This window comes from Chiloscyllium punctatum, chromosome 48 (genome assembly GCF_047496795.1).
Source record: "Chiloscyllium punctatum isolate Juve2018m chromosome 48, sChiPun1.3, whole genome shotgun sequence".
In the NCBI taxonomy this organism is placed as follows: domain Eukaryota; kingdom Metazoa; phylum Chordata; class Chondrichthyes; order Orectolobiformes; family Hemiscylliidae; genus Chiloscyllium; species Chiloscyllium punctatum.
In genome coordinates, this window is record NC_092786.1 from 27,668,239 (window position 1) to 27,693,703 (window position 25,465).

General features: G+C 43.0%; 1 protein-coding gene across 1 annotated transcript in view; it reads left to right on the forward strand.

The window, feature by feature from the left end:
- ankdd1a (ankyrin repeat and death domain containing 1A) overlaps positions 1-25,465 on the forward strand; it is a 278,924-nt gene that overhangs the window by 24,210 nt on the left and 229,249 nt on the right. Inside the window, exon 3 of the mRNA XM_072564905.1 lies at positions 14,271-14,369. Within this exon, the coding sequence (XP_072421006.1) occupies positions 14,271-14,369 (99 nt within the window). The remainder of the gene's footprint in view (positions 1-14,270; positions 14,370-25,465) is intronic.

A 25,465-nucleotide genomic window follows, 5' to 3' on the forward strand; every position in this document is an offset into this window, starting at 1 on the left:
GGCTTTTGATAGTACTGAGTTTCATTTCAGGGTCAGAATCAAACACTCATTAATTTTACAAGGGAATGGCTGTGAATGTTATCACTTGGTGTCCTGTTCACACAGATTCACTGATGCTAAGGCAAATGTTTTTAATTGCCTTGCAGCATCACTTGGTGAGCCCAGGTGCCCCTATCTTCTGCATTCCTTGAGTCCCCCACCACCTTTTTCTGAGCCTTCCTGCCTGTCTATTTTCTAGTGCAGCAAATTCAGCATTACATTTTAGTCCAAATGTTTAAAGACAAGTTTTAAGGCTATAGACTTTCTCAAAGCTGAGGGCAGACAATATGGTACCATTCCTCAAGAAGGTTGATCAGGATAAGCCACGGAATTATAGGCTAGCGCGTCTAAAGTCTGTGTTATGGAAGCTGTTGAGAAAAATTTTGAGAGACAGAATTAATCTCCACTTAGAGAGGCAAGGATTGTCAACATGTACATGGGAGTGGCACGGTGGCTCAGTGGTTAGCACTGCTGCCTCACAACACTAGGGTTCCAGATTTGATTCCAACCTCGGGTGACTGTCTGTGTGGAGTTTGCACATTCTCCCTTGTCTGTATGGGTTCCTCTGGATGCTCCGGTTTCCTCCCACAGGCCAAAGATGTGCACGTCAGGTGAATTGGCCATGCTAAGTTGCCCATTGTGTTAGGTGCATTAGTCAGAGGGAAATGGGTCTGAGTGGGTTACTCTTTGGAGGGTCAGTGTGGACTGGTTGGGCGGAAGGGCCTGTTTCCACACTGTAGGGACTCTAATCTAATCTAAGCATAGCTTAATAATGGTTACATCATGTAACAAATGTGATTGGAGTTTTCAAGTAGGTGTGTAGATGAAGATGCTTCAGTTCATGTCGTTTACATAACCTTCATTAAGGCTTTTGACTAGGCCTTGCCTAACAGGCTGGTTAAGAAGCTAAAAGCCCATGTGATTCAGGGCAATTTGGAAAATTGTATCCAGATTTTACTTAGTGGCAGGAAGTGAAGGGTAATGGTCATAGGGTGTTTTTATAACTAGAAGGCTGTGTCGAGTGGTGTACCATGGGGTGTAGTGCTGTGTCTGTTGCTGTTGTTTACATTAATGATCTCGACATGAATGCTGGACAGATGATCAGTAAATTTGTAAAAGACACAAAATTTGGTGGTCTGATAAGTATCAAGCTTGAAAGCCTTAGATTGCTTGACAGTATAGGTGGGTTAGTCAGATGAGTTGAACAGTAACAAATAGAATTTAATTCTGAATAGTGTGAGGTGATGCATTTTGGAATGACTTACAAAGCAAGGGAGTACAATCGGCTGAGGGGAGTTCTGAAGGGCATAGACAAGGTTGTTCCATTTCCCGTCATGAAAGGGTTCATTAACTAAGGGGTTTTAAGATAAGGGTCAGGAGATTTAGAGGCAAATTGAGAAAATAATTCTTCACCGAAAGTATACTGGCTATCTAGAATTCACTGCACAAAAGGGTGGTAGAGGCAGGAACCCTCAAGACATTTTATATTTACTTAGATAACCACTTGAAATGTTTAGTATACAAGGCTACAGGTCAACTACTTGTGAAAGGCATTAGAATAGATGGATGTTTGATGACTGGCCCAGACATGATGTGCTGAAGGGCTTCTTTGCATGCTGGAAAAATTCTATGAACGTTATCAAGAAGGCTGTATGCAATTTTGGACTCCGTTATGGAAAGAGGAGTGTACTTAGAGCCATAGAGGTCTACAACATAAAAACAGGCCCATCAGCCCAACTTGTCCATGCTGCCCAGTTTTTACTTGCACTGGAATCGTTGCAGCAAAGGTTCAGTAGATCGGTCTTTGGAATGAAGGGGCTGTCCTATGATGGGAGGCTGAGTAAATTGTGTTTATGCTGTCCAGGTTTTAAAAAGAATGGGAGGTCAGAGAGTCATACAGCATGGAGACAAGCCCTTTGGCCCAAACTGGTCCACATCGAACAAAATGTCCATTCATGCAAACTCTATTTCCCTGCACTTAGCCCATGTCCTCCTTTACTTTTCCTTGCATTTGTCCAAATACCTTTTAAATGTTGTTAATGTACCCGCCTCAACCTCTTCCAATGGCAGCTCATTCCATATGTGTACTGCTCTGTGTAAAAAATGTTGCCCCTCTGGTTGCCTTTCATTTTTTTTCCCCTTTAAACTTAAACTGATGCCCTCTAGCCCTCAATTCCCCAACCCTGGGAAGAAGACTGAGTACATTCACCCTATCCATGCCTCTCATTATCTTATACACTTCAAGATGACTCCCCACCCCCCCTCAGTCTCTTACGCCCTAAAGTAAAATGTCCTAGCTTGTCCAACATCTTCCTATAATTCAGATCCTTGAGTCCGGGCAACATACTTGTAAATTTCTTCCACATTCTTTCCAGTTTGTTAACATCCTTCATATAGTAAAGTGACCAAAACTGAATACAATACTCCAAATGCAACCTCACTAATGTTCTGTACAACTGCAACATAACTTCCCAACTTCTGTACTCAGTGCCTTGACTGAAGTCCAGTGTGCCAAAAGCTTTCTTCATTGCCCTGTCTAACTGTGACTCCACTATCTAAAAACCTTGCAACTGAATTCTTACGTCAGTTTGTTCTAGTTCACTCCTTAAGGCCCTACCATTCACCATTGAAACATAAAAGATTCAGAAGGTTCTTGACAGGGTGGATACAGGGAGGTCGCTTTCCCTTCTCAGGAATCTAGAACAAATATGCACAGTCTAAGCATAAGGAAGTATAATTTAGAGCTGAGATGAGGCAGAGATCATAAATTCCTGCTGTTTGGCAGAATTTTAATTTTTGGACAAGCAAACTTAATTCCATCCTTTGCAATATGTTTCTGACCACTACCACTACAAAATTTGATTTGAAATGTATGATGCTTTTATGATTTAGATTAGATTTCCTACAGTATGGAAACAGATTCTTCAGCCCAACAAGTCCACATTGATCCTCTGAGGAGTAACTCACCCAGGCCCACTCCCCACCCTGACGAATGCACCTAACACTATGAGCAATTTAGCATGGCCAATTCACCTGACCTGCAATCTTTGGATTGTGGGAGGAAACTGGCAGACCTACGCAGACACGGGAGAATGTGCAAACTCCACACAGACAGTGGCCTGAGGGGGGAATCAAACCTGGGTCCCTGGCACTCTGAGGCAGCAGTGCTAACCACTGAGCCACTCTGGTGAAATAATTAATTAATAAGAAATACTTCTGACAAAATACTTTTAAAGCCAGCTTTTGATTCAGTGCCACAAAGCCATATACCGAAAAACATGGGATATTTAGGAACTTTTGATATTAGCCAGATCCCTGTTACAGAAGACAGACAGGAGCATGACAGTTATAAGAATTAACAAAAGAAACCGTATAAGCAAAATAATAAGACATGTTTTTCTGAGCATACAAATATGGTTACAGAGACAAGTTATAAGGTAACACACAAGTAGTACAAGCACACAGTTGTATTCAGACACAAGAGAAGGTTGAGTTCTAATAGAATTCCACTTCTGAGAAGTTGAAACAAAGGCATTATAAAGAGAATATACTGGATTGTGACTATAGTTTTCTTTAAATTTCATTTGAATGAATATCTACTTGTTTTTAAGTGTGGATTTAAACATGGTATATAAATTTGAAGTTGAAGCATTATCATATGAAAATGATAGTCTGTGGTATAGTGCTAATTATTATGTACTTTAAAATGAATCATTACATTAATAAATTAGAGTTCACGCTTTAATCCTCATGACCCCACAGCTAGATGACAATATTCTACAATTGTTTTAATTCAGTCATGGGCCTGGTATTGCTGGCTGGGCTAGTATTTATTGCCTGTGCCTATTTGCTCTGGAAGGGGTGCCCTCATGAACTGCTGCAGGCTGTGTTTTATAGGAGGAGACACAATGCTGTTAAGGAGACCATTCTAGGATTTTGATGGAACAAGAGTGAAGAAAGGATGATATATTTCCAAGTCAGGATGGTGAATAACGTGGGGGAGAGCTTGCAGCCAGTGGTGTTCCCATGTATTTGCTGCCCTGGTTCTTCTAGATGGGTATGAAAGATGCTGTCTGAGGAGATTTGGCAAATTTCTATAGTGCAGCTTGTAGATTGCGCAGTAGCAGCAGTGTGCACTTTCTTGGTGGAGTGACTTGAATGTTTGTTGATATGATGCAAATCAAGTGAGCTGCTTTGACCTGGTGGGTGTCAAGCTTATTGAGGGTTGTTGAAGCTATACTCCATGCCCTGACCGAACACAATACTCCAAGTGTGGCCTCACCAACATCCTGTACAACTGCAGCATATCTCCCCAACTTCTATATTTAGTGCCCTGACTGATGAAGTCCAGTGTACCGAAAGCCTTACTCACTGCCCTATCTACCTGTGACTCCACTGTCAAAGAACCTTGCAACTGAATTCCAGGGTCCCTCTGTCCAGACAAGTGGTGGGCAATTCCATCAAACTCCTGACTTGTGTCTTGTAGAAGATGGACAGGCTTTGGGGCATTTGTATTAGTGCTAATCGCATAGTATTCCCAGCCTGTGACCTGCTTTTGTAGTCATTGAATTTTTCTGGCTAGTCCAGTTGAGAATCTGGTTAGTCGTAATCTGTGGGGAGTGAGAGATGGTAACACCATTGATTAATAGGTGAACTGAAGGTAGCTATTGCCTGGCATTTGTATAACATGTATATTAATACCCCAAGCCTAGATATTGACCATGTTTTTCTGCATTTAGGCATGAACTGCTTCAGTATCTGAGGAGATGTACATGGTGCTGCACATTTGGCAAACATCCAAACATTCTGACCTATCTATCATAATAGGGTCATAGAGATGTACAGCATGAAAACAGACTCTTCAGTCCAACTTGTCCTTCCTGACTAGATATTGTACATTAATCTAGTCCCATTTGGCCATATTCCCCTTAACCCTTTCTATTCAAATATCCATACAGATGCCATTTAAATGTTGTAATTGTATCAGCGTCCAGCACCTCTCCTTACAGCTCATTCCATACGTGCACCACCTCCTGCATGAAAAAAGTGCCCCTTAGGTCCTTTTTAAATCTTTCCTCTCTCACCTTAAACCTATGCCATCTAGTTTTAGACGGGGAGAAAATCTTGTCTATTTATCCTATCCATGCCCCTCCATGGAAAAGGTTTTATAAACCTTTATAAGGTCACCCCTCCATGGAAAATAGCTGAAAATAGACCCACCTATTCAGCCTCTCCCTAGAGCTCAAATCCTCCAACCCTGGTAACATCCTTGTAAATCTTTTCTGAACCCTTTCTGGTTTCACAACATCTTTCCTATAGCAGGGAGAGCAGAATTGAATGCAGTAATCCAAAGGTATTACTCCCAACTCCTATACTCAGTGCACTAACCAATAAAGGCAAGAGTACCAAGCACCACCTTCATTATCTTGTTTACGGTCATTGATGAAGCAGTGAAGATGGTTGGGCATAGGACACTATTTTGAAGAACTTGTGCAGGGGACTTGAGATGACTGATCTTCAACAACGATAACCATGTTCCTATATACCAGGTATAACGCCAACCAGTGGGGAGTTTTCCCCCTGTTTCCTACTGACTCAAATTTTGCTTAGGCTTCTTGATGCTACATGGTCAAATATCAAGGGCTATCACTCACCTCACCACTGGAAATCAATTCTTTTGTTCATGTTTGAACCAAGGCTGTAATGAGGTCAGGAGCTGAGAAACCCTGGTGAAACCCAAACTGAGGCTCATTGAGCGAATTATTGCTGAGCTGGTGCTGCTTGATGGCACTGTTGACACCACTTTTTATCACTTTATTGATGGTAAAATAATGGAATGGTAAATGGCTGGGTTAGCTTTGTCCTTTGTGTACAGGACAAAACTGGGCAATTTTCCACATTGTCAGATAGATGCCAGTGTTGTAGCTGTATTGACACAGCTTTACTAGGGATGCGGCAACTTCTAGAATGTTGTCAGGATCCATACTCTTTGCCATTTCTTGAAATCACATGGAGAATTGAATTGGATGAAGACTAGCATCTGTGATACTTAGGACTTCTGGAGGAAGCCAAGATGGATCACCCACTCAGTACTCTGGCTGTGGACTGTTGTAAATGCTTCAGTATTGTCTTTTGCACTGATACACTGGGCTCCAGCATTGAGGATGGGGATATTTATAAAGCTTTCTCCTTTAGTGACTCATCATTGATCTCTGGCTTGATGGTAATAGTAATGGTAAAGTGGAGTTAATCCTGGCCATGAGTCTGTAGATTGAATTGGAGTATGATTCTGCTGCTACTGATGGCCCACGGTGCTTTGTGGATGCCTAATCTTGAGGTGCTGAATCTGTTTGTAGTCTGTCCTGTTTAGCACAGTGATAATGTCACATAAGGTATTATCAGTGTAAAGGCAAAATTTCATCTCTACAAGGTCTCCATGACAGTATCAGTATCTGCGGCAGGTAAATTGGTGAGAAGGAGGTTTATTGTTTCCCTTTTGTTGGTTCCATCACCACCTGCTGCAGATCCAGTGTAACAACAATATTCTTGAGGTTTTGGTCAGCTTAACTAGTCGTGCTGCTGACAAGTCTAATAGGAAGAACAGTCAGGTAAACTAAAATTTAATAGAAAGAGCAGGCAGAGTTAGGTTAATTAATACGGCAGTACTGGCAGTCTGAATTATATTTCTTTCAATGTAAGGAGTAAAACAGGTAAGGCAGATGAGCCTAGCACCCGGGACTATAATGTTGTAGCCATTACAGAAACTCTGATTGGAAGAAGTGACTGGCAGCTCAACATTCCGGGGTTTAGGTGTATAAAGCGTGATAGAGAAGGCTGTAAAAGGGGGAAGTTGCATTATTGTTTAAGGAAAATGCCACATCTGCACCATGAGAGGACACCTTGGAGGGCTCATCCATATGGATAAAACTGAAAAATAAGAATGACACAGTCACTCTGATAGGGTTATAGTGTAGGCTTCCTAATATTCAGCAGGAAATAGAGGAACAGATTTGAACACAAGTCATTGAAAGATGTAAAAATAACAGGGCTGTTGGAGTGGGTAATTTTAACTTTCCCTACATTGACTTGGGCTCCCTTCATTCCAAAGGCTTACTTGGGGCAGAATTTACTAGGTGCATCCAAGAGGTTTATTTGAAACAGCATGTTCAACTGGGGAAGTGCTATACTAAATATTGTAATGGGGAATGACCCTTCCCTATGATCAAAATTTCAGGAGTCTATTTGGTACAGTGATCAGAATTCCATAAGCTTTAAGATAGTTTTTAATAAAGATAAGACTGTTTGTTAGTTAAGGCTAACTACAACAGACTTAGCCAGGAACTGGAGAAATTAGATTGAGGCCAGCTGTTTGAGGGGAAATCCACATCAACATGGGAGACTTCTAAAGGCCAGTTGATCACAGTTCAGGGCTGGCATGTTCCTGTGAGGATGAAAGATAAGGATGGCAAGATTTGGGAATCCTAGACGAAAGATATTGAAAGATTAGTCAAAAAGAAAAAGGAAACATATGTAAGGTTTAGGAAACTGAAATCAGACAAAGCCAGATATACTTGAGGTGTATAAAGTAGGCAAGAAAGAATTTAAGTAAGAATTAGGTGGGCTAAAAGGGGTTGTGAAATGTTCCTGGTCAGTAGGATTAAGGAAAACCCCAAGGCCTTTTATATGTATTAGGAACAAGAAGGTAGGTAGGGAAAGGGTTGGTGTACTCAAAGACAAAGGAGGGAATTTATGCATGGAGCCAGAGGAAGTGGTGAAGTCCTTCTGAGTACTTTGCATATTCACCAAGGGGAAGGACATGGAAGATAGTACCATTAAGGAGGAGTAAGTCGGTATTAAGAAGGAAGCTTTGAAAAACATTAAGTGATGGGATCTATTCCAGGATACTGAGAGAGGTGAGGGAGGAGATTGCTGGGGCCTTGACAGGGATCTTCCTATTCTCTTTAGCCACAGGCTAAATCCTAAAAGACTGGACAGTAGCCAGTATTGTTCATTTGTTTAAGAAGAGCAACAGGGATATTCCAGGAAATTAAAGACTAGTGAGCCTTACATAAGTGTTGGGGAAATTATTGGAGAAGATTCTTAAGGACAGAATTTATTTGCATTGAGAAAGAATGGATCTGTTAGGGACAGTCAGCATGGCTTTGTGTCAAGGAGTCTTTTTTCACAAATTTAATTGAGTTTTTCATGGAAATGAGGAAGGTGGATGTTGTCTACATGGACTTTATTAAAACATTTGACAACATTTGTCATGGGAGGCTGATTCAGAAGACTAAGTCGAATGGGATAATCAACCTGGTTTTGTGAAGGGTAGGTCATGCCTCACAAACCTTATTGAGTTTTTTGAGATGGTAACCAAACAGGTGGATGAGGGTAAAGCAATTGGTGTGGTGTAGATGGATTTCAGGAAGGCATTTAATAAGGTTCCCCACAGTAGGCTATTGCACAAAATAAGGAAGCATGGGATTGAAGGTGATTTAATGGTTTGGATCAGAAATTAGCTAGCTGAAAGAAGACAAAGGATGGTGCTTGATGGGAAATGTTCATCCTGGAATTCAGTTGCTAGTGTTGTACCATAGGGATCTGTTTTGGGTCCACTGCTGTTTGTCATTTTTATAAATGACCTGATTGAGGTTGTAGAAGGATGGGTTAGTAAATTTGTAGATGACACTAAGGTCGGTGGAGTTGTGGATAGTGCCAAAGGATGTTGTGGGTTACAGAGGAACATAGATAAGCTGCAAAGCTGGACTGAGAGGTGGCAAATGGAGTTTAATGTGGAAAAGTGTGAGGCAGTTCACTTTGGAAGGAGTAAGAGGAATGTAGAGTACTAGGCTAATGGTAAGGTGTTTGGTATTATAGATGAGTAGAGAGATCTCAGTACGTAGATCCCTGAAAGTTGCCACCTAGGTTTGTAGAGTTGAGATTAGAGTGGTGCTGGAAAAGCACAGCAGGTCAGGCAACATCCGAGGAGAAGAAAATCGACGTTTCGGGCAAATGCCCTTCATCAGGAATAGAGGCAGGGTGCAGGCAACGTCAATTTTCCTGCTCCTCAGATGCTGCCTGAACTGCTGTGCTTTTCCAGCACCACTCTAATCTAGACTCTGGTTTCCAGCATCTGCACTCCTTGTTTTTACCCAGGTTGATAGGATTGTTAAGAAGGCATACAGTGTGTTAGCTTTTATTAGTAGAGGGATTGAGTTTTGGAACCATGAGGTCATGCTGCAGCTGCACAAAACTCTGGTGCAGCCTCACTTGGAGTATTGCATAAAGTTCTATTCACTGCATTATAGGAAGGATGTGGAAGCTTTAAAGCATTCAAAGGAGATTTACTAGGATGTTGTCTATGAAGGGAAGGTCTTGTGAAGAAAGGCTGAGGGACTTGAGGCTGTTTTTGTTAGAGGAAAGAAGGTTGAGAGGTGACTTAATTGAGACATATAAAATAATCAGAGGGTGGAAAGTGAGAGCCCTTTTCTTTGGATATTTATGGCTAGCATGAGGGAACATAGCTTTAAATTGAGAGGTGATACAGATAGGATAGATGTCAGAGGTAGTTTCTTTACTTAGAGAGTAGTAGGGGTGTGGAATGCCCTGCCTGCAACAGTAGTAGACTAGCCAAGTTTAAGAGCATTTAAATGGTCATTGGATCGCCATACGGATGAATGGGCTTCAGATTGCTTCCACAGGTCGGCGCAACATCGATGGCTGAAAAGCCTTTTCTGCACTGTAATGTTCTATGTGTGAGGCATGTTTTTGATTCAGTGGTAGGTACCTGGAACACGCTGCAGGGGAAAGTGGTAGAAGCAGATACAAAGCAATGTTTAAGTGGCACTTAGGCAGACACATGAACAAGCTGGGATTAGAGGGAAATAGACCATTTGAAGGCAGCTGGGATTAGTTTACAATTTTATCATGGACAGCATAGACATGCTGGGCGGAAGAGCCTGTCCCTGTTCTGCATTGTTGTGTGCTGCTGAGCTATGATTGGTGGCGTACATGAAATCCCCCACCACAGTACATTCTGTGCCCTTGCCACCCTCATTGCTTCTTCCAAGTGTTGTTCAACGTAAAGGAGCACTAAGTCATCAGCTGAAGGAGGATAGTATGTGGTTATCAGCAGGAGGTATCAGACGAGACACAGTGGCACCTGGCATTTTTGAGTTATAAGACTGTCTAGCAACAGGTTAAATTGTTAAGTTCCAGCTTTTACTCAGAAAGTAGTAGGGGCATGGAACACATTTCCTGCAACAGTAGTCGACTCACCAACTTTGAGGGCATTTAAATGGTCATTGGATAGGCATATGGACGAAAATGGAATAGTGTAGGATAGATGGGCTTCAGATTGGTTCCACAAGTTGGTGCAACATCGAGGGCCGAAGGGCCTGTACTGTACTGTGCTTTCATGTTCCGTGTTCTAGTCACAAAACTGAGAGAAGGAAACATTTGCTCTCAAGCCTCTGGAGAGCTTGCCAGCTAAGAGAGGTGTCTCTCTGTTTTGATGTGAGTGGAAGAAAACCAGCATTAAAAGACTCTGAAAAGAAGAACTTCTAACTCAACCAAAAGCATATGTCTGTTTGACTGGCTACGTAATTGAGGATTGCAGCTGTGTGATGTCAGTGTGATATCATTGCCAAAAACCAAACAAACTGTTGAGAAAGTCACCTCATTCCATTGGTACTTTGATCTTTAGATCCACAAAACTTTTTCCTTTTTGACCAAATTTGCCACACAGTAATTCTGTGTTACCATCCATCTTGAATGTCCATTCATTTCTCGATTAATGTATGTGTACTCAGATTTAAAGAGGATATAGTTTAGGGTTACATATTGGCTATTGACAATCCATTTTTGACATTCTTTAAAGGATATGTTTGTTTATAATTTTATTTTCTTGTTTTCTGATGAAACTGGCATGAGTTTCTTCTATCAAAGATAGTGGCCAAAGTCAGACAATTCAACCAACTTGATAATTAATTTGGTCATTCCAATGGATCATGGGCTTGATTTCCTGTGTTCTTTTCCCATCAGTGTAGTGACAGATTCTGATTACTGATATCAATAAATCTTGCAGAAAAGTAGCTGTTTCTGCTATATTACATTTGTAGATATATCCTACCCTGAGATAACTTTTCTGGTTTGAAAACTCCTGAGGATAAGACATTTCATCACAGCATGCAGAAGATAACTGGTAAAGCTGACTAAGTTTCTTTAATGATCTGAAATTTTCCTAAGCTGAGGATTTAATCTGACAATATGTTTGTGTGGATTATCTTGCCAGCAGGAAAAGAGAATAGAAACATTAACACTTTAAACATTAAAAAAAAACAGAACATGATTGGAACAACAGAAAGAATAAACTTGCTCTTGATTCTGGCAGAGGTACAAATGTGATTGTACATTGTTTCTGCGTGGTCACCTGTGCAACATATTGATGTATGTGTTTTGTGCACACATTGCTGGAGCATGAGCTTCATGATGTGGAACTTTGCCTTAGAATATCACAAAGCCGGTGACTGAAAGGAAATCAGGAGACTGGCAGAGAAAGACTAGAGTGCATAGGTGCAGGTGCAGAGGTACCGCTGTGAAACTTTTAATTTTTTCTTTCATCCTACCACCACATTCACTAAGGTATATAAAAATAATAATAGGATCATTATATTAGAAGTTTTGAACTGCTCCCATATTAATTAGGATAATCATAATATAAAGAATTTAGAGCGGGCAGATTTCTCAAAAGATATACAGGAAAACTTCCTGTAAAAACATGTTGATAACCATTCAAGGGATGGCATAGTGCTGGACCTAATTCTGGATATGTTGCTGACAGGTGTTCAAGGTGACATTTGGTGAGTGTTTTAGTGATAGCAACCACAATACCATACTTTATAAGTTTCTAATGGAAAAAGAGAAAGATGGTCTGCAAGATAGCAATGGTTTGTCAGAGGGATGTCATGTCTAACTAATCCAGTAGAATCTTTCAAGGAAGTAGCCAAACGTTTGGATGAGGATGGGGCAGTTGATGTAATTTATAAGCAAGATATTTTGCAAAATCCCTCATGGGAAACTAAGAAAGAAGGTAAAAACTCATGGAATCCAGGGTAACTTGGCAAGTTGGATCCAAAATTGTTTTAGGGTCAGGAGAAAGGGATAGTGGTAGAAGGCTGTTTGTGTGACTGGAGCCCAGTATGCAGTGGCATACAACAGGGATCAGTATTGGGTTTCTTATTGTTTGTGATATTCATAAATGACACAGATGAAAATGTGGAGGGGATGATAGTTAAGTTAGCAGATGATGCAGAGATTGGCCCTGGTGGTTGACAGTGAGGAGGAAGGTGTTAGGTTACAGGAGGATTTAAACTGATTGGTCCAAGTGCTTAAATACATAGCAGCAATTTATATTTATAAAAGCACTTAAATGTAATAAAAGATCCCATGCTGCATATTAAATGCCTTATGAAACAGATTATGATACTGAGCCGTAAGAACTGAATCCCCTATCACAGTCGGTCGCTTGGAATCTGATTTTTCCCTCGTTACATGAGAGCCTGTCTTGGTACCAGAAACCTGGCTGTCAATGCTCCATTCTCCTGCGAGTCAATCTAGCCCTATATTTTCTGAAACAGCATATTTGTTTGAGATACGGAAAGCCATAGGAGACTCCCGCACTACCTGCCGCCCTCTCCTACCTTTCCTGGAGGTAACCCATCAACCTGACTGTGTCTTCAGTTACCTCCCTTCCTATAACTGCATCTGTCACACTGCCTAGATCGTGTAAATTCCTTGTTGCCTCTTTCTGCCACTCTAACCGATTCTCACGATCCGATAGGATTTGCAGCCAAATACACTTCCTGCAGGCGTAATCGTCAGTAACATGGAAACACTTCCTAACGTCCCACATCCAACAGGAATAGCACATCACTCTACATCACACCATCTTTGCACATTAATGGTCAACACTCCCAGAAAATAGCACAGTGTTATTGATCTAAAAACACTCTCCATGCTAATTTGGTATCTATGTTTTATATTTTTAACGTTGAATAAAAAAATCAGGTCTCAGTAAAACCATATAATCAAAAAGAACCCACTGTACTTACTGCTGTAGAATTACAAATTCAAAACTCACTGAATTGCTCCCCAGTTGTGATCACCCCACACAGATTTCTGCAAGGTCAGCTGTGAATTTGTCTAGTTTGTTTATTTTTCGTAGACAAACTCCAATGTCCAGAGGTACTTAAAATCAAACAGGAGAGGCAGTAGTTGTGAAGGTTCGCTGCTAGATCAGGCAGCAGTGTAAGTTTATTTTTGTGTTGATTTACTTCCACCATGTGGTCACTGCCTTTGTCTCCCTTTTTCTTTTTTTTTTAAAGTGCTGTTGTTGTCACCTTTTTTGTTTCCAAAGTTTCGAGACAATGTAACAGCTTACAAAACAGTGATAACTGCTCCTTGAATTCGAGGAAATCAGCTCCAACACTGAAAATACCTCAAAAAAGGAGAAGCTTTTACAGCAAAATCTTTTTCCATTGTCTAAGATTGGGGTCTTGGCTCTTTACAATGCTTTCAGAACTGGAGACTTTGTCCTTTACACTGCTCTGGATGTCTGAGTGTTTCCCCAGGACTGGTGACAGCTCTAATTCATGTAAATCAAAACCTCTCAAGCATATGAGGAAGGAGAAGGTGAGGACTGCAAATGCTGGAGATCAGGGTCTAGGAGTGTGGTGCTGGAAAAGCACAGCCAGTCAGGCACCATCTGAAGAGCAGGAGAATTGATGTTCTGCCAGAAACGTCGCCTCTCCTGCTCCATGGATGCTGCCTGGTCTGTTGTGTTTTTCTAGCACCACACTTCTTGATGGCGCATATGAAGAAGTTGGAATTAATTGTAACAGTTTGTAAATTGGATCTTCAGGCTTTTGAGTTGAGAGCCAGGGTGAGTGAATTAGGAACAGCAGCTTGGATTAGTTCTGGAGTTTTGACAGAGTTGTTGGGTGCAGGAAATTGGATTGGTTTGTGTGCCGATGGTGCGTAGGCTATAACTGTAGACTTGGACATGGTAGGTTTGGAAAAGAAGGTGAGGGGGCAGTGCCAAGGTGGGAGTGGAGTTCAGTATGCCATTTGTGAATGTCCCATTTTTTAATCCTGTTGATTTTTGTTTAACAAAGGGAGTATTGATGAAAGCCGCAGTACAGGCAACTAATCATCTTTATGTTGTTTTTCAGATAGGCCGAACAGCTCTACACTGGGCAGCTGGGGCTGGACATGAACAGGCTGTGAAATTTCTTCTCGACCACAATGCCTCAGTGGATGATCAAGACAGTGTAGGTCATATTAGCTCTTCCCTTATGGCAGTTCTGCAATTGCCCACTAAATCAGCACAGCCACTGATACTGTAACAAACACAGAAAATGCAGGGGAAACTCAGCATGCCTGACAGCATTTGTAGGGAGAGAAGCAGATTTAATGTTTCTTGCCCAATATGACCCATTTTCAGAAATACCTTTGGGAAGGTCAGATTACCTTCAAAACATTAACTATTTTTCTCTCCAAGACCTGCTGAGTTGCTCCAATGTTTTCTACATTTGTTTCAGATTTCCAACATTGCAAATCTAGACCCTGTTTTCCAGCATCTGCAGTCATTGTTTTTACCACCTTGATGTTTAGAAGAACCTGGATGTATTCATAAAAAGAGTATGCAGTTAGAACACAGACATAGAACTTTACAGTGCAATGCAGGCCCTTCGGCCCTTGATATTGCACCGACCTGTGGAACCAATCTGAAGCCCATCTGACTATTCTATTTCGAGCCGTATGTTTATCCAATGACCATTTAAATACCCTTAAAGTTGGCGAGTTCACCACTGTTGCAAGCAGGACATTCCATGCCCCTACTATTTCTATCTCTGACACCTGTCCTATATTTATCATCCCTCAATTTAAAGCTATGCCCCCTTGTGCTAGCCATCTCCATCTGAGGAAAAAGGCTCTCACTGTCTACCCTATTAGATTAGATTCCACAGTGTGGAAACAGGCCCTTCGGCCCAACCAGTCCACACCGACCCTCCGAAGAGTAACCCACCCAGACCCATTTCCCTCTAACTAATGCACCTAACACTATGGGCAATTTTGCATGGCCAATTTACCTGACCTGTACATCTTTAGATTGTGGGAGGAAACCGGAACACCCAGAGGAAACCTTTGCAGACACAGGGAGAATGTGCAAACTTCACACACCTGAGGCTGGAATTGAACCTGGGACCCTGGTACCATGAGGCAGCAGTGCTAACCACTGAGCCACTGTGCCGTTATCTAACCCTTTTGATTATCTTATATATTTCAATTAAGTCACATCTCAACCTTCTTCTCTCTAACGAAAGCAGCCTCAAGTCTCTCAGCCTTTCCTTGTAAGGCCTTCCCTCCAGACCAGGCAACATCCTAGTAAATCTCCTCTGAACCCTTTGCAAAGCTTGCACATCCTTCCTATAATGCGATGACCACTGCTGTACACAAAACTCCAGGTGCAGCTGCACCCAGTCTGATGCATTTGTGAAGCTGAGAGTTTTGCAGGTGGCACATTTGGAGAGGTGCTCACACAGTAGCCTAATGGAATGGGTGGCCATCAGTTAGTCCAAGAGAAAGGCAAATATTGCAAAATTCCCCTGTGATCCCGCTGGCAAATTGATTTTTCATTTTGGAAGCTGGTGAGGATGTCGGTTCTTCAAGGGGTGCAGATAGAGCCAAGCTTCTGGCACCACAAGTGATTTGAATGTATAGGAGGGGAGGAAGAAGAAAGGAGGCAGAAAAGTAATAGGGCATTCATTAGTTCGTGGAATAGACAGGCGTTTGTGTGACCACAGATGTGATAGTGTGTTGCCTCCCTGGAACAAGGGTCAGGGATATCACTTAAATGGCTGCTGGACATTTGAAGATGGAAGGTGACAAGACAGAGACACACATTAGTACCAATGATTTAGGTATAATGATGGATGAGGTCTTGCATCAAGAATTCACGGAGTAGACAGTCGATTGAAAAGCAGGACCTCAAAGGTTTTAATTTCTGGATTATGCCCGGTGCCACATGCTAGCAAGAAGAGAAGTAGAGGAATAGGGTAGATGAATGTTGGCTCGATAGTTGATGCAGGAAGGAGTGGTTTAGACTTCTGGATCACTGTGACTGTTTCTGGGGAAGGTGGAACCTCTACAAGCAGGGCAGTCTGCAACTGAACTAAAACGGAAGCAATAACCTTGCAGGAGGATTTGTTAGTGCAGTTGGAGGAGTTTAAACTAGTTCAACAGGGGCAGTGGACGCAGTGCATCTGTAAATGAAACAAGGCAGAGAGAGTTCAGCCATCTTGAATTTCAAGAGAGCAAGGCAAGGGTGGATGGCCTCTACTTCAATGCTAGGCATGTTTGTGTTAAGCAAGATGAGTTAAGATTAGATTACTTACATTGTGGAAACAAGGCCCTTCGGCCCAACAAGTCCACACCGACCCGCCGAAGCGGAACCCACCCATACCCGTACATTTACCCCTTACCTAACACTATGGGCAATTTAGCATGGCCAATTCACCTGATCTGTACATTTTTGGACTGTGGGAGGAACCGGAGCACCCGGAGGAAACCCACGCAGACACAGGGAGAATGTACAAACTCCACACAGCCTGAGGCAAGAATTGAACCCGGGTCTCTGGTGCTGTGAGGCACCAATGCTAACCACTGTGCCACCGTGCCACCCAGTTAAGGTTGGGTTGACACATGGATTTGTGATATTTGGCCATTGAGGGAGAGGCAGTGCTGGCAACTCAACATTTTGGAATATAGGATTTTCAAGTGAGACAGGGGAGGGTGTAAACGAGAAGGTGGTATTGCATTATTGATTAAGGAGGCATGCTATCTTGAAAAAGTCTTCAAATGAGGCTTAGTGGTTAGAGCTTAGGTGTAAAAAGAGGGCTGCCACATTGCTGGAAGTGTATGAGAGGCCCCAAGTTATCAGCAGGCAATAGAGGAGCAGACCCCATGTAGAAAATTCGCTTCGATAAGTAAACATCATAAAAGGGTAATTATATTAGGGGATTTCAACTTCCCAACATTAATTGGAGTAGGCATAGAGATGTACAGCATGGAAACAGACCCTTCAGTCCAACTTTTCCATGCCGACCAGCTTTCCCAGCCCAATCTAGTCCCACCTGCCAGCACTTGACCCATATCTCTCCAAACCCTTCCTGTTCATGCACCCATCCAGATGCCTTTTAAATGTTACAATTGTACTAGCCTCCACCATTTCCTGACAGCTCATTCCATGTATGCACCATCCCCTGTGTGAAAAAGTTGCCCCTTAGGTCTCTTTTATATCTTTCCCCTCTCATCCTAAAACAATGCCATCAATTCTGGACTCACAACATCCTTCTGATAGGAAGGAAAACAGAATTGCACCCGATATTCCAAAAGTGGCCTAACCATTGTCCTGTACAGCCTTAACTGTGTTTGTCAAAGCTACCTCATGTCCCCTTTTTGCCCTCCTGATTTCTCTCTTAAGTATATTCCTACTTCCTTTATACTCTTTGAAGGATTCACTTGATCTATCCTATCTATACCAGAGATATGCTTCTTAACCAAACCCTCAATTTCTTTAGTCATCCAGCATTCCCTGTACCTAACAGCCTTTCCTTTCAACCTAACAGGAATATACCGTCTCTGGACTCTATCTCATTTCTGAAGGCTTCCCATTTTCCAGCTGTCACAAAGCTAGTCTCTTTTGTCTAAAAGTTGTTCCTTTTCTCAAGGATACTATGTCCTTGGTTTTTTTTCAGAGGTGTAATAAACTGTTCTCGGTGCTGATTAGACTGGTTTGGTATAGAGATTAAAGTGTATTGAGAAGCCTTTTGTTTATATGTAAACAGATGAGACTTCAGGCAAAAGTGGTCATGTTTTAGAAGTAACCTGTATAATGAAAAAGGAGTGGTCAGCTCTCTAGCTGAGCAGTTTAGTTCAGTCCACAAATAGTTGGGAGTTCAATAGTGAACTGTGTGGAAACTCTCTCTCTCTCATCTTCTGCTCTTCTAACTTCAACCTTTAAACACGTGTTCCATTTTTTAACTGTGTTTCAAGAGGGTTTGCTTAATAGGACTGTTGTGTATATTCGGAACAGCATAAGTAAGTCTAGTTTGGATAGACTGAATTCTGTTGGGGTTCTTTATTCTGTTCTTTGTATTTCATTATGTCATCTTGTGAATAAATCTTTGTCTGTTCTAAAACCTGGTAGTCAGCCTAGCTAACTCACTCCAGGTAATTTTCACTGGACGCTTACCGAAACAATTTGCAAAGTTATGGTCTGGGCTGACTGCTTAAGAATGTTCTGAGTGGTCAGGCCTAGTCCATAGTCACTTTACCTGCGAACATCTGCCCCCAGTAAGCTTTGGAAAATTATAGAGTCATAGAGATGTATAGCATGGAAACAGACCCTTCGGTCCAACCCGTCCATGCCGACCAGACCTAATCTAGTCCCACCTACCAGCACCCAGCCCATATCCCTCCAAACCCTTCCTATTCATATACCCATCCAAATGCCTCTTAAATGTTGCAATTGTACCAGCCTCCACCACTTCCTCTGGTAGTTCATTCCATACACATACCACCATCTGTGAGGAAAAAGTTGCCCCTTAGGTCTCTTTTATATCTTTCCCCTCTCACCCTATACCTATGCCCTCTAGTTCTGGACTCCCTGACCGCATGGAAAAGACTTTGTCTATTTATACTATCCATACCCCTCATGATTTTGTAAACCTCTATATGGTCACTCCTCAGCCTCTGACACTCCAGGGAAAACAGCCCCAGCCTCTCCCTACAGCTCAAATCCTCCAACCCTGGCAACATCCTTGTAAATCTTTTCTGAACCCTTTCAAGTTTCACAACATCTTTCCAATGGGAAGGAGACCAGAATTGCACGCAGTATTCCAACAGTGGCCTAACCAATGTCCTGTACAGCCGCAACATGACCTCCCAACACTTATACTCAATACTCTGACCAATAAAAGAAAGCATACCAACCCTTCTTCACTACCCTATCAACCTGCGACTCCACTTTCAATGAGCTATGAACCTGAACTCCAAGGTCTCTTTGTTCAGCAGCACTCCCTAGGACCTTACCATTAAGTGTAGAAGTCCTGCTAAGATTTTCTTTCCCAAAATGCGACACCTCGCATTTATCTGAAATAAACTCCATCTGCCACTTCTCAGCCCACTGGCCCATCTGGTCAAGATCCTGTTGTAATCTGAGGTAACCCTCTTCGCTGTCCATGACACCTCCAATTTTGGTGTCATCTGCAAACTTACTAACTGTACCTCTTATGCTCACATCCAAATCATTTATGTAAATGATAAAAAGTAGAGGGCCCAGCACTGATCCTTGTGGCACTCCATGGTCACAGGCCTCCAGTCTGATAAACAACCCACCACCACCACCCCCTGTTTTCTACCTTTGAGCCAGTTCTGTATCCAAATGGCTAGTTCTCCCTGTATTCCGTGAGATATACTCTTGCTAACTAGTCTCCCATGGGGAACCTTGTCGAATAACTTACTCAAGTCCATATAGATCATGTCCGTCGCTCTGCTCTCATCAATCCTGTTTGTTACTTCTTCAAAAATAAAACTCACTCAAGTTTGTGAGACATGATTTCCCATGCACAAAGCCATATTGACTATCCCTAATACCATCAAAATTAGCCTGCCTTCAATTTAGAACTTCAACTTTTAGATCTAGTCTCCTCTTTTCCATCACTATTTTAAAATTAATAGAATTATGGTCGCTGGCCCCAAAGTGCGCCACCACTGACACCTCAGTCACCTGCCCTGCCTTATTTCCCAAGTGTCGGTCAAGTTTTACACCTTCTCTAGTAGGTGCATCCACATACTGAATCAGAAAATTTTCCTGTACACGCTTAACAAATTCCTCTCCATCTAAACCCTTAACACTATGGCAGTCCCAGTCTATGTTTGGAAAGTTAAAGTCCCCTACCATAACCACCCTATTATTCTTACAGATAGCTGAGATCTCCTTTCAAGTTTGTTTCTCAATTTCCCTCTGACTATTAGGGGGTCTATAATGCAATTCCAATAAGATGATCATCCCTTTCTTATTTCTCAGTTCTACCCAAATAACTTCCCTGGATGTATTTCTGCGAATATCCTCCCTCAGTACAGCTGTAATGCTATCCCTAATCAAAAATGCCACTCCCCCTCCTCTCTTGCCTCCTTTTCTATCCTTCCTGTAGCACTTGTATCCTGGAACATTAAGCTGCCAGTCCTGTCCATCCCTGAGCCATGTTTCTGTAATTGCTATGCTATCCCAGTCCCATATTCCTAATCACGCCCTGAGTTCATCTGCCTTCCGTGTTAGGCTCCTTGTATTGAAATAAATGCAGTTTAATTTATCAGTCCTATCTGTTCTCTGGTTTGATCCTGCCTGCCCTGTCTGTTTCTCAACCATACCAGTCTCAGATTGATCTCTTTTCTCACTATCTCCCTGCCTTCCCCTCAACCACCACCACACCAACTTAATTGTTTAAATCCTCTCGAATAGCTCTAGCAAATTTCCCTGCCAGTAAATCAGTCCCCTTCCAATTCAGGTGCAATCAGTCACTTTTACCCCAGAAGAGAAAATGTGAACCCTTCTCCCATCCACCAGCTCCTCAGCCATCCATTCATTTGCTGTATCCTCCTATTCCTACCCTCACTAGCTTATACCACCGGGAGAAATCCAGCTATTCCTACCCTCAAGGACCTCCTTTTAAATTCCTGCCTAACTCTCTATATTCTCCCTTCGGAACCTCATCCTTTTCCCTTCCTGTGTCATTGGTTCTAATGTGTACAATGAACTCCTGCTGAACTCTCTCCCCCTTGAAAACATTCTGCAGCCTCTCTGCGACATCCTTGTTCCTGGCACCAGGGAGGCAACACCCCATTCTAATTTTTCACTGCTGGCCACAGAAGCGTCTGTCTGTGCCTCTGACTAGAGAGTCCACTATCACAATCAATCTCTTGGAACCTGACATACCCTTAATTGCATTAGAGCCAATTTTGTTACCAGAAACCTGGCTGTTTGTGCTATGTTACCCTGAGAATCCATCACCCCCTATGTTTTCCAAAACAGCATACTTGTTTGAAATGGGGATAGCCACAAAAGACTCCTGCACTACCTCTCTTACCTTTCCTGGAGTTAACCCATCTATGTTACTGTATCTGCGACTTTTTCCCTTCCTATAACTGCCATCCATCACACTCCCTTGCTCTTGTAAATTCCTCATTGCCTCTAACTGTCGCTCCAGCTGATCCATTTGATCTGACAGGATTCACAACCAATGGCATTTATTACAGATATAATCCTCAGTATCATATCCCTAAACTCCCACATCTGACAAGAAGAGCAGATCACTCTACTAAGGACCATTTTTGCTTCTTCCAATCTTCTGACCCAGAAAATAAAACTGTCTTATTCCTCTACAAAATGCTGCTTCAGACTAACTTAATAGTTATAGTTTATATTTTTAAGTTTAATCAAGAGACATCTCAATAAAGCATATAATCGAGAAAGAACCCACTCTACTCACTACTGCAGACTTACAGCAAGGGCACACTTAAAATTATTTACTTATCTGTCTCTGTGCTGTGACCTCTCCCAAACAGATTCCTCCAAGATCAGTTGTGAATTTCACTGCTTGTTAATTTTCCCAGATGCACTCCAATGTCCAGCGACACATGAATTCAACAACAAAGCAATAACTGCCCAAATTCATTGCTATGTCAGTTAGCAGTGTGGGTTTCTTCTTCTCTCTCTGACTCCTGCACAGACCATGTGCTGCCTTTGTTCCTGTCCCTTTTCAAAGTGCCATTGTTTTGATTTTTTTATAATGTAAAGGGGCTTAGAGTGGCAGAGTTGAAGTTTATTAAGGAGCATGTTTTATGCCAACATGAAGAAAGTCCAACAAATGATCGCTTAGGACCTAATTCTGGGGAATTAAGCTGGAACGGTGGTGAAGGTCGCAGTGGAGGAGCACTTCAATGACAGTGACTGCATACTCTATGATTTAAATTTGTTTTATAAAAGATGTTAGCAAAAAACAGTTTCAGATTGAGCGAAGGCAGATTTCATTTAACTAAGGCAGGGTCTAACCATAGCAGATTGGGAACAGCTTAATGAGTGAGACTTGCTGAAGCACTTTGGGAGGATTTAAACCAGTTTGGCAGGGAAATGGGAACCAGAGCCACAGATCAGAGGAGAGGATAGTTAATGAATGGGCAGAAATGGGGTGGTGCAGTCTCAGTGGTTAGCACTGCTGCCTCACAGTGCCAGGGACCCAGCTTCGATTCCAGCATCGGGTCTGTGTGGAGTTTGCACATTCTCCCCCTGTCAGCGTGGGTTTCCTCCTGATGCTCCGGTTTCCTCCCACAGTCCGAAAGATGTGCAGGTTAGGTGAATTTGCCATGCTAAATTGCCCAGAGTGTTGGGTGCATTAATCAGAGAGAAATGGGTCTGGGTGGGTTAGCCTTCGGAGCGTCGCTGTGGACTTGTTGGGCCAAAAGGCCTGTTTCCACACTGTAGGGAATCTTAAAAAAAAATGCAGAGAGTCTGTCAGGAAGAATATACAGCTGTTATGGCAAAGGGATGGGTTAAAGTGTGTCTGTTTCAATGTAACGAGTGTCAGAAATATGAATGATGAACTTAGAGCATGGATTTGTACTTGGAACTACGATGTTGTGGCCATGACAGAGACTTGGATTTCACAGTGCCAGGAATGGTTGCGAGATGTTCCAGGGATTAGATTAGATTAGATTCCACCCCACCAACCGCCACCAGGACAGAACCCCAGTGGTCCTCACCTACCACCCCACCAACCTCCATATACAGCGTATCATCCGCCGTCATTTCCCCCACCTCCAAACGGACCCCACCACCAGGGATATATTTCCCTCCCCTCCCCTATCAGCGTTCCGAAAAGACCACTCCCTCCGTGACTCCCTTGTCAGGTCCACACCCCCCACCAACCCAACCTCCACTCCCGGCACCTTCCCCTGCAACTGCAAGAAATGCAAAATTTGGGCCCACACCTCCCCCCTTACTTCCATCCAAGGCCCCAAGGGATCCTTCCATATCTGCCACAAATTCACCTGCACCTCCACACACATCATTTATTGCATCCACTGCACCCGATATATTGGGGAGACAGGCCGCCTACTTGCGGAACGTTTCAGAGAACACCTCTGGGATACCTGGACCAACCAACCCAAGCACCCCTTGGCTCAACACTCCAACTCCCCCTCCCACTCCACCAAGGACATGCAGGTCCTTGGACTCCTCCATCGCCAGACCATAGCAACACGACGGTTGGAGGAAGAGCGCCTCATCTTCCGCCTAGGAACCCTCCAACCACAAGGGATGAACTCAGATTTCTCCAGTTTCCTCATTTCCCCTCCCCCCACTTTGTCTCAGTCAAATCCCTCGAACTCAGCACCACCTTCCTAATCTGCAATCTTCTTCCTGACCTCTCCACCCCCACCCCACTCCGGCCTATCACCCTCACCTTGACCTCCTTCCACCTATCGCATTCCCAACGCCCCTCCCCCAAGTCCCTCCTCCCTACCTTTTATCTTAGCCTGCTGGACACACTTTCCTTATTCCTGAAGAAGGGCTTATGCCCGAAATGTCGATTCTCCTGTTCCTTGGAGCCTGACCTGCTGCGCTTTTCCAGCAACACATTTTCAGCTCTAGATTCCTTCCAGTGTAGGAACAAGCCCTTTGGCCCAACAAGTCCACACCAAACCTCCGAAGAGTTACCCTCCCAACAGTAACCCACCCAGACCCATTTCCCTGTAACGAACTCACCTGACACTATGGGAAATTTAGCATGACCAATTCACCTGACCTCCACATCTTTGGACCGTGGGAAGAAACAGGAGTATCCGGAGCAGACACTGGGAGAACGTGCAAACTCCACACAGACAGTTGCCCGAGGCTGGAATCGAACCTAGGACCCTGGTGCTGTGAGGCAGCAGTGCTAACCACTGAGCCTCTGTGCTGCCCCAAAAAGACAGGGATGGGGGTGGGGTGTGTAAAAGAGGAGGGGGAGTAGCGTTTTCAATCAGAGAGTGCATCACAGCTGCAGAAAAAGAGGTTGTTGAGTCAGAATAGGTGGAAGTCAGTAACAGTAAAGCAGCAATCACTTTATTGGGTGTTTTCTATAGACCCTCCCCCAAAGAACGGATTGGACAGCAGAGATCTTGGAAAGGTGCAAATGTAACAGAATTGTTGTTATGGGTGACTTCAACTTCCCCAATATTGATTGGAACATCCTTAATGCAGATGGTCTGGATGGAGCTGAATTTGCCAGGTGTGTCCATGAGGGATTCCTGACTCAATATGAAGATGGGTTGAATCAGGAGAGGCGATATTGGATTTGGTGCTAGGCAACGAGCGAGGCCTGGTGTCAGATCTCTTGGTGGGAAAGTAGTTCAGTGACAGTGACCACAACTGCCTCACCTTTACCATTTCCATGGAGAGGAATAGGAACTGATTGTATGGGAAGGTATTTAATTGGGAGATGGGAAATTATACTTCTATTAGACAGGAGCTGTGGAGTATAAATTGGGAACAATTGTTCTACAGGAAATGCACAACAGAACTGTGGAGGCCGCTTAAGGTGCCCTTATTGCGAGTGTTGGATAACTTTGTTCCATTGAGACAGGCAAGGAATGGCAAGGTGAAGGAACCTTGGATGACAAGAGCAGAGGAGCTTCTCGTCAAGAGGAAGAAGGAAGCTTACTTAAGGTTGAGGAAGCAACGATCTGGCACAGCATTAGAGAATTACAGGGTAACTAGGAAAGGACTCAAACATGGACTGAGGAGAACTAGAAGGGAGCACAAAAAAGCCTTGACAGGAAGGATTAGGGAAAACCTAAAGGCATTCTACATGTATGTGAGGAATAAGCGAATGATCAGAGAGAGGGTAGGACCGATCAGGGATAGTGGAGGGAACTTGTGCTTTGTGTCTGAAGAGGTAGGGGAGGCCCTAAATGTGGTTTTTGCTTCAGTATTCATGAGAGAGAGGGACCTTGTTGATAGTGAGAACACTGCGGACCAGGTTAATTGGATTGAACAGATTGATATAAAGAAAATGGATGTGCTGGAAATTCTGGGAAGCATCAAGATAGATAAGTTTCCAGGGCTGGACCAGATATATCCAAGGTCACTACGGGAAGCGAGGATTGAGATTGCTGTGCCTCTGGTGATGATCTTTGCATCCTCTCTGTCCACGAGGGTAGTACACTGATTGGAAGGAGGTGAATATTGTTCCTCTGTTCAAGAAAGGGAATAGGGAAAACCCTGGGAATTGCAGATCAGTCAGTCTTACGTCTGTGGTAAGCA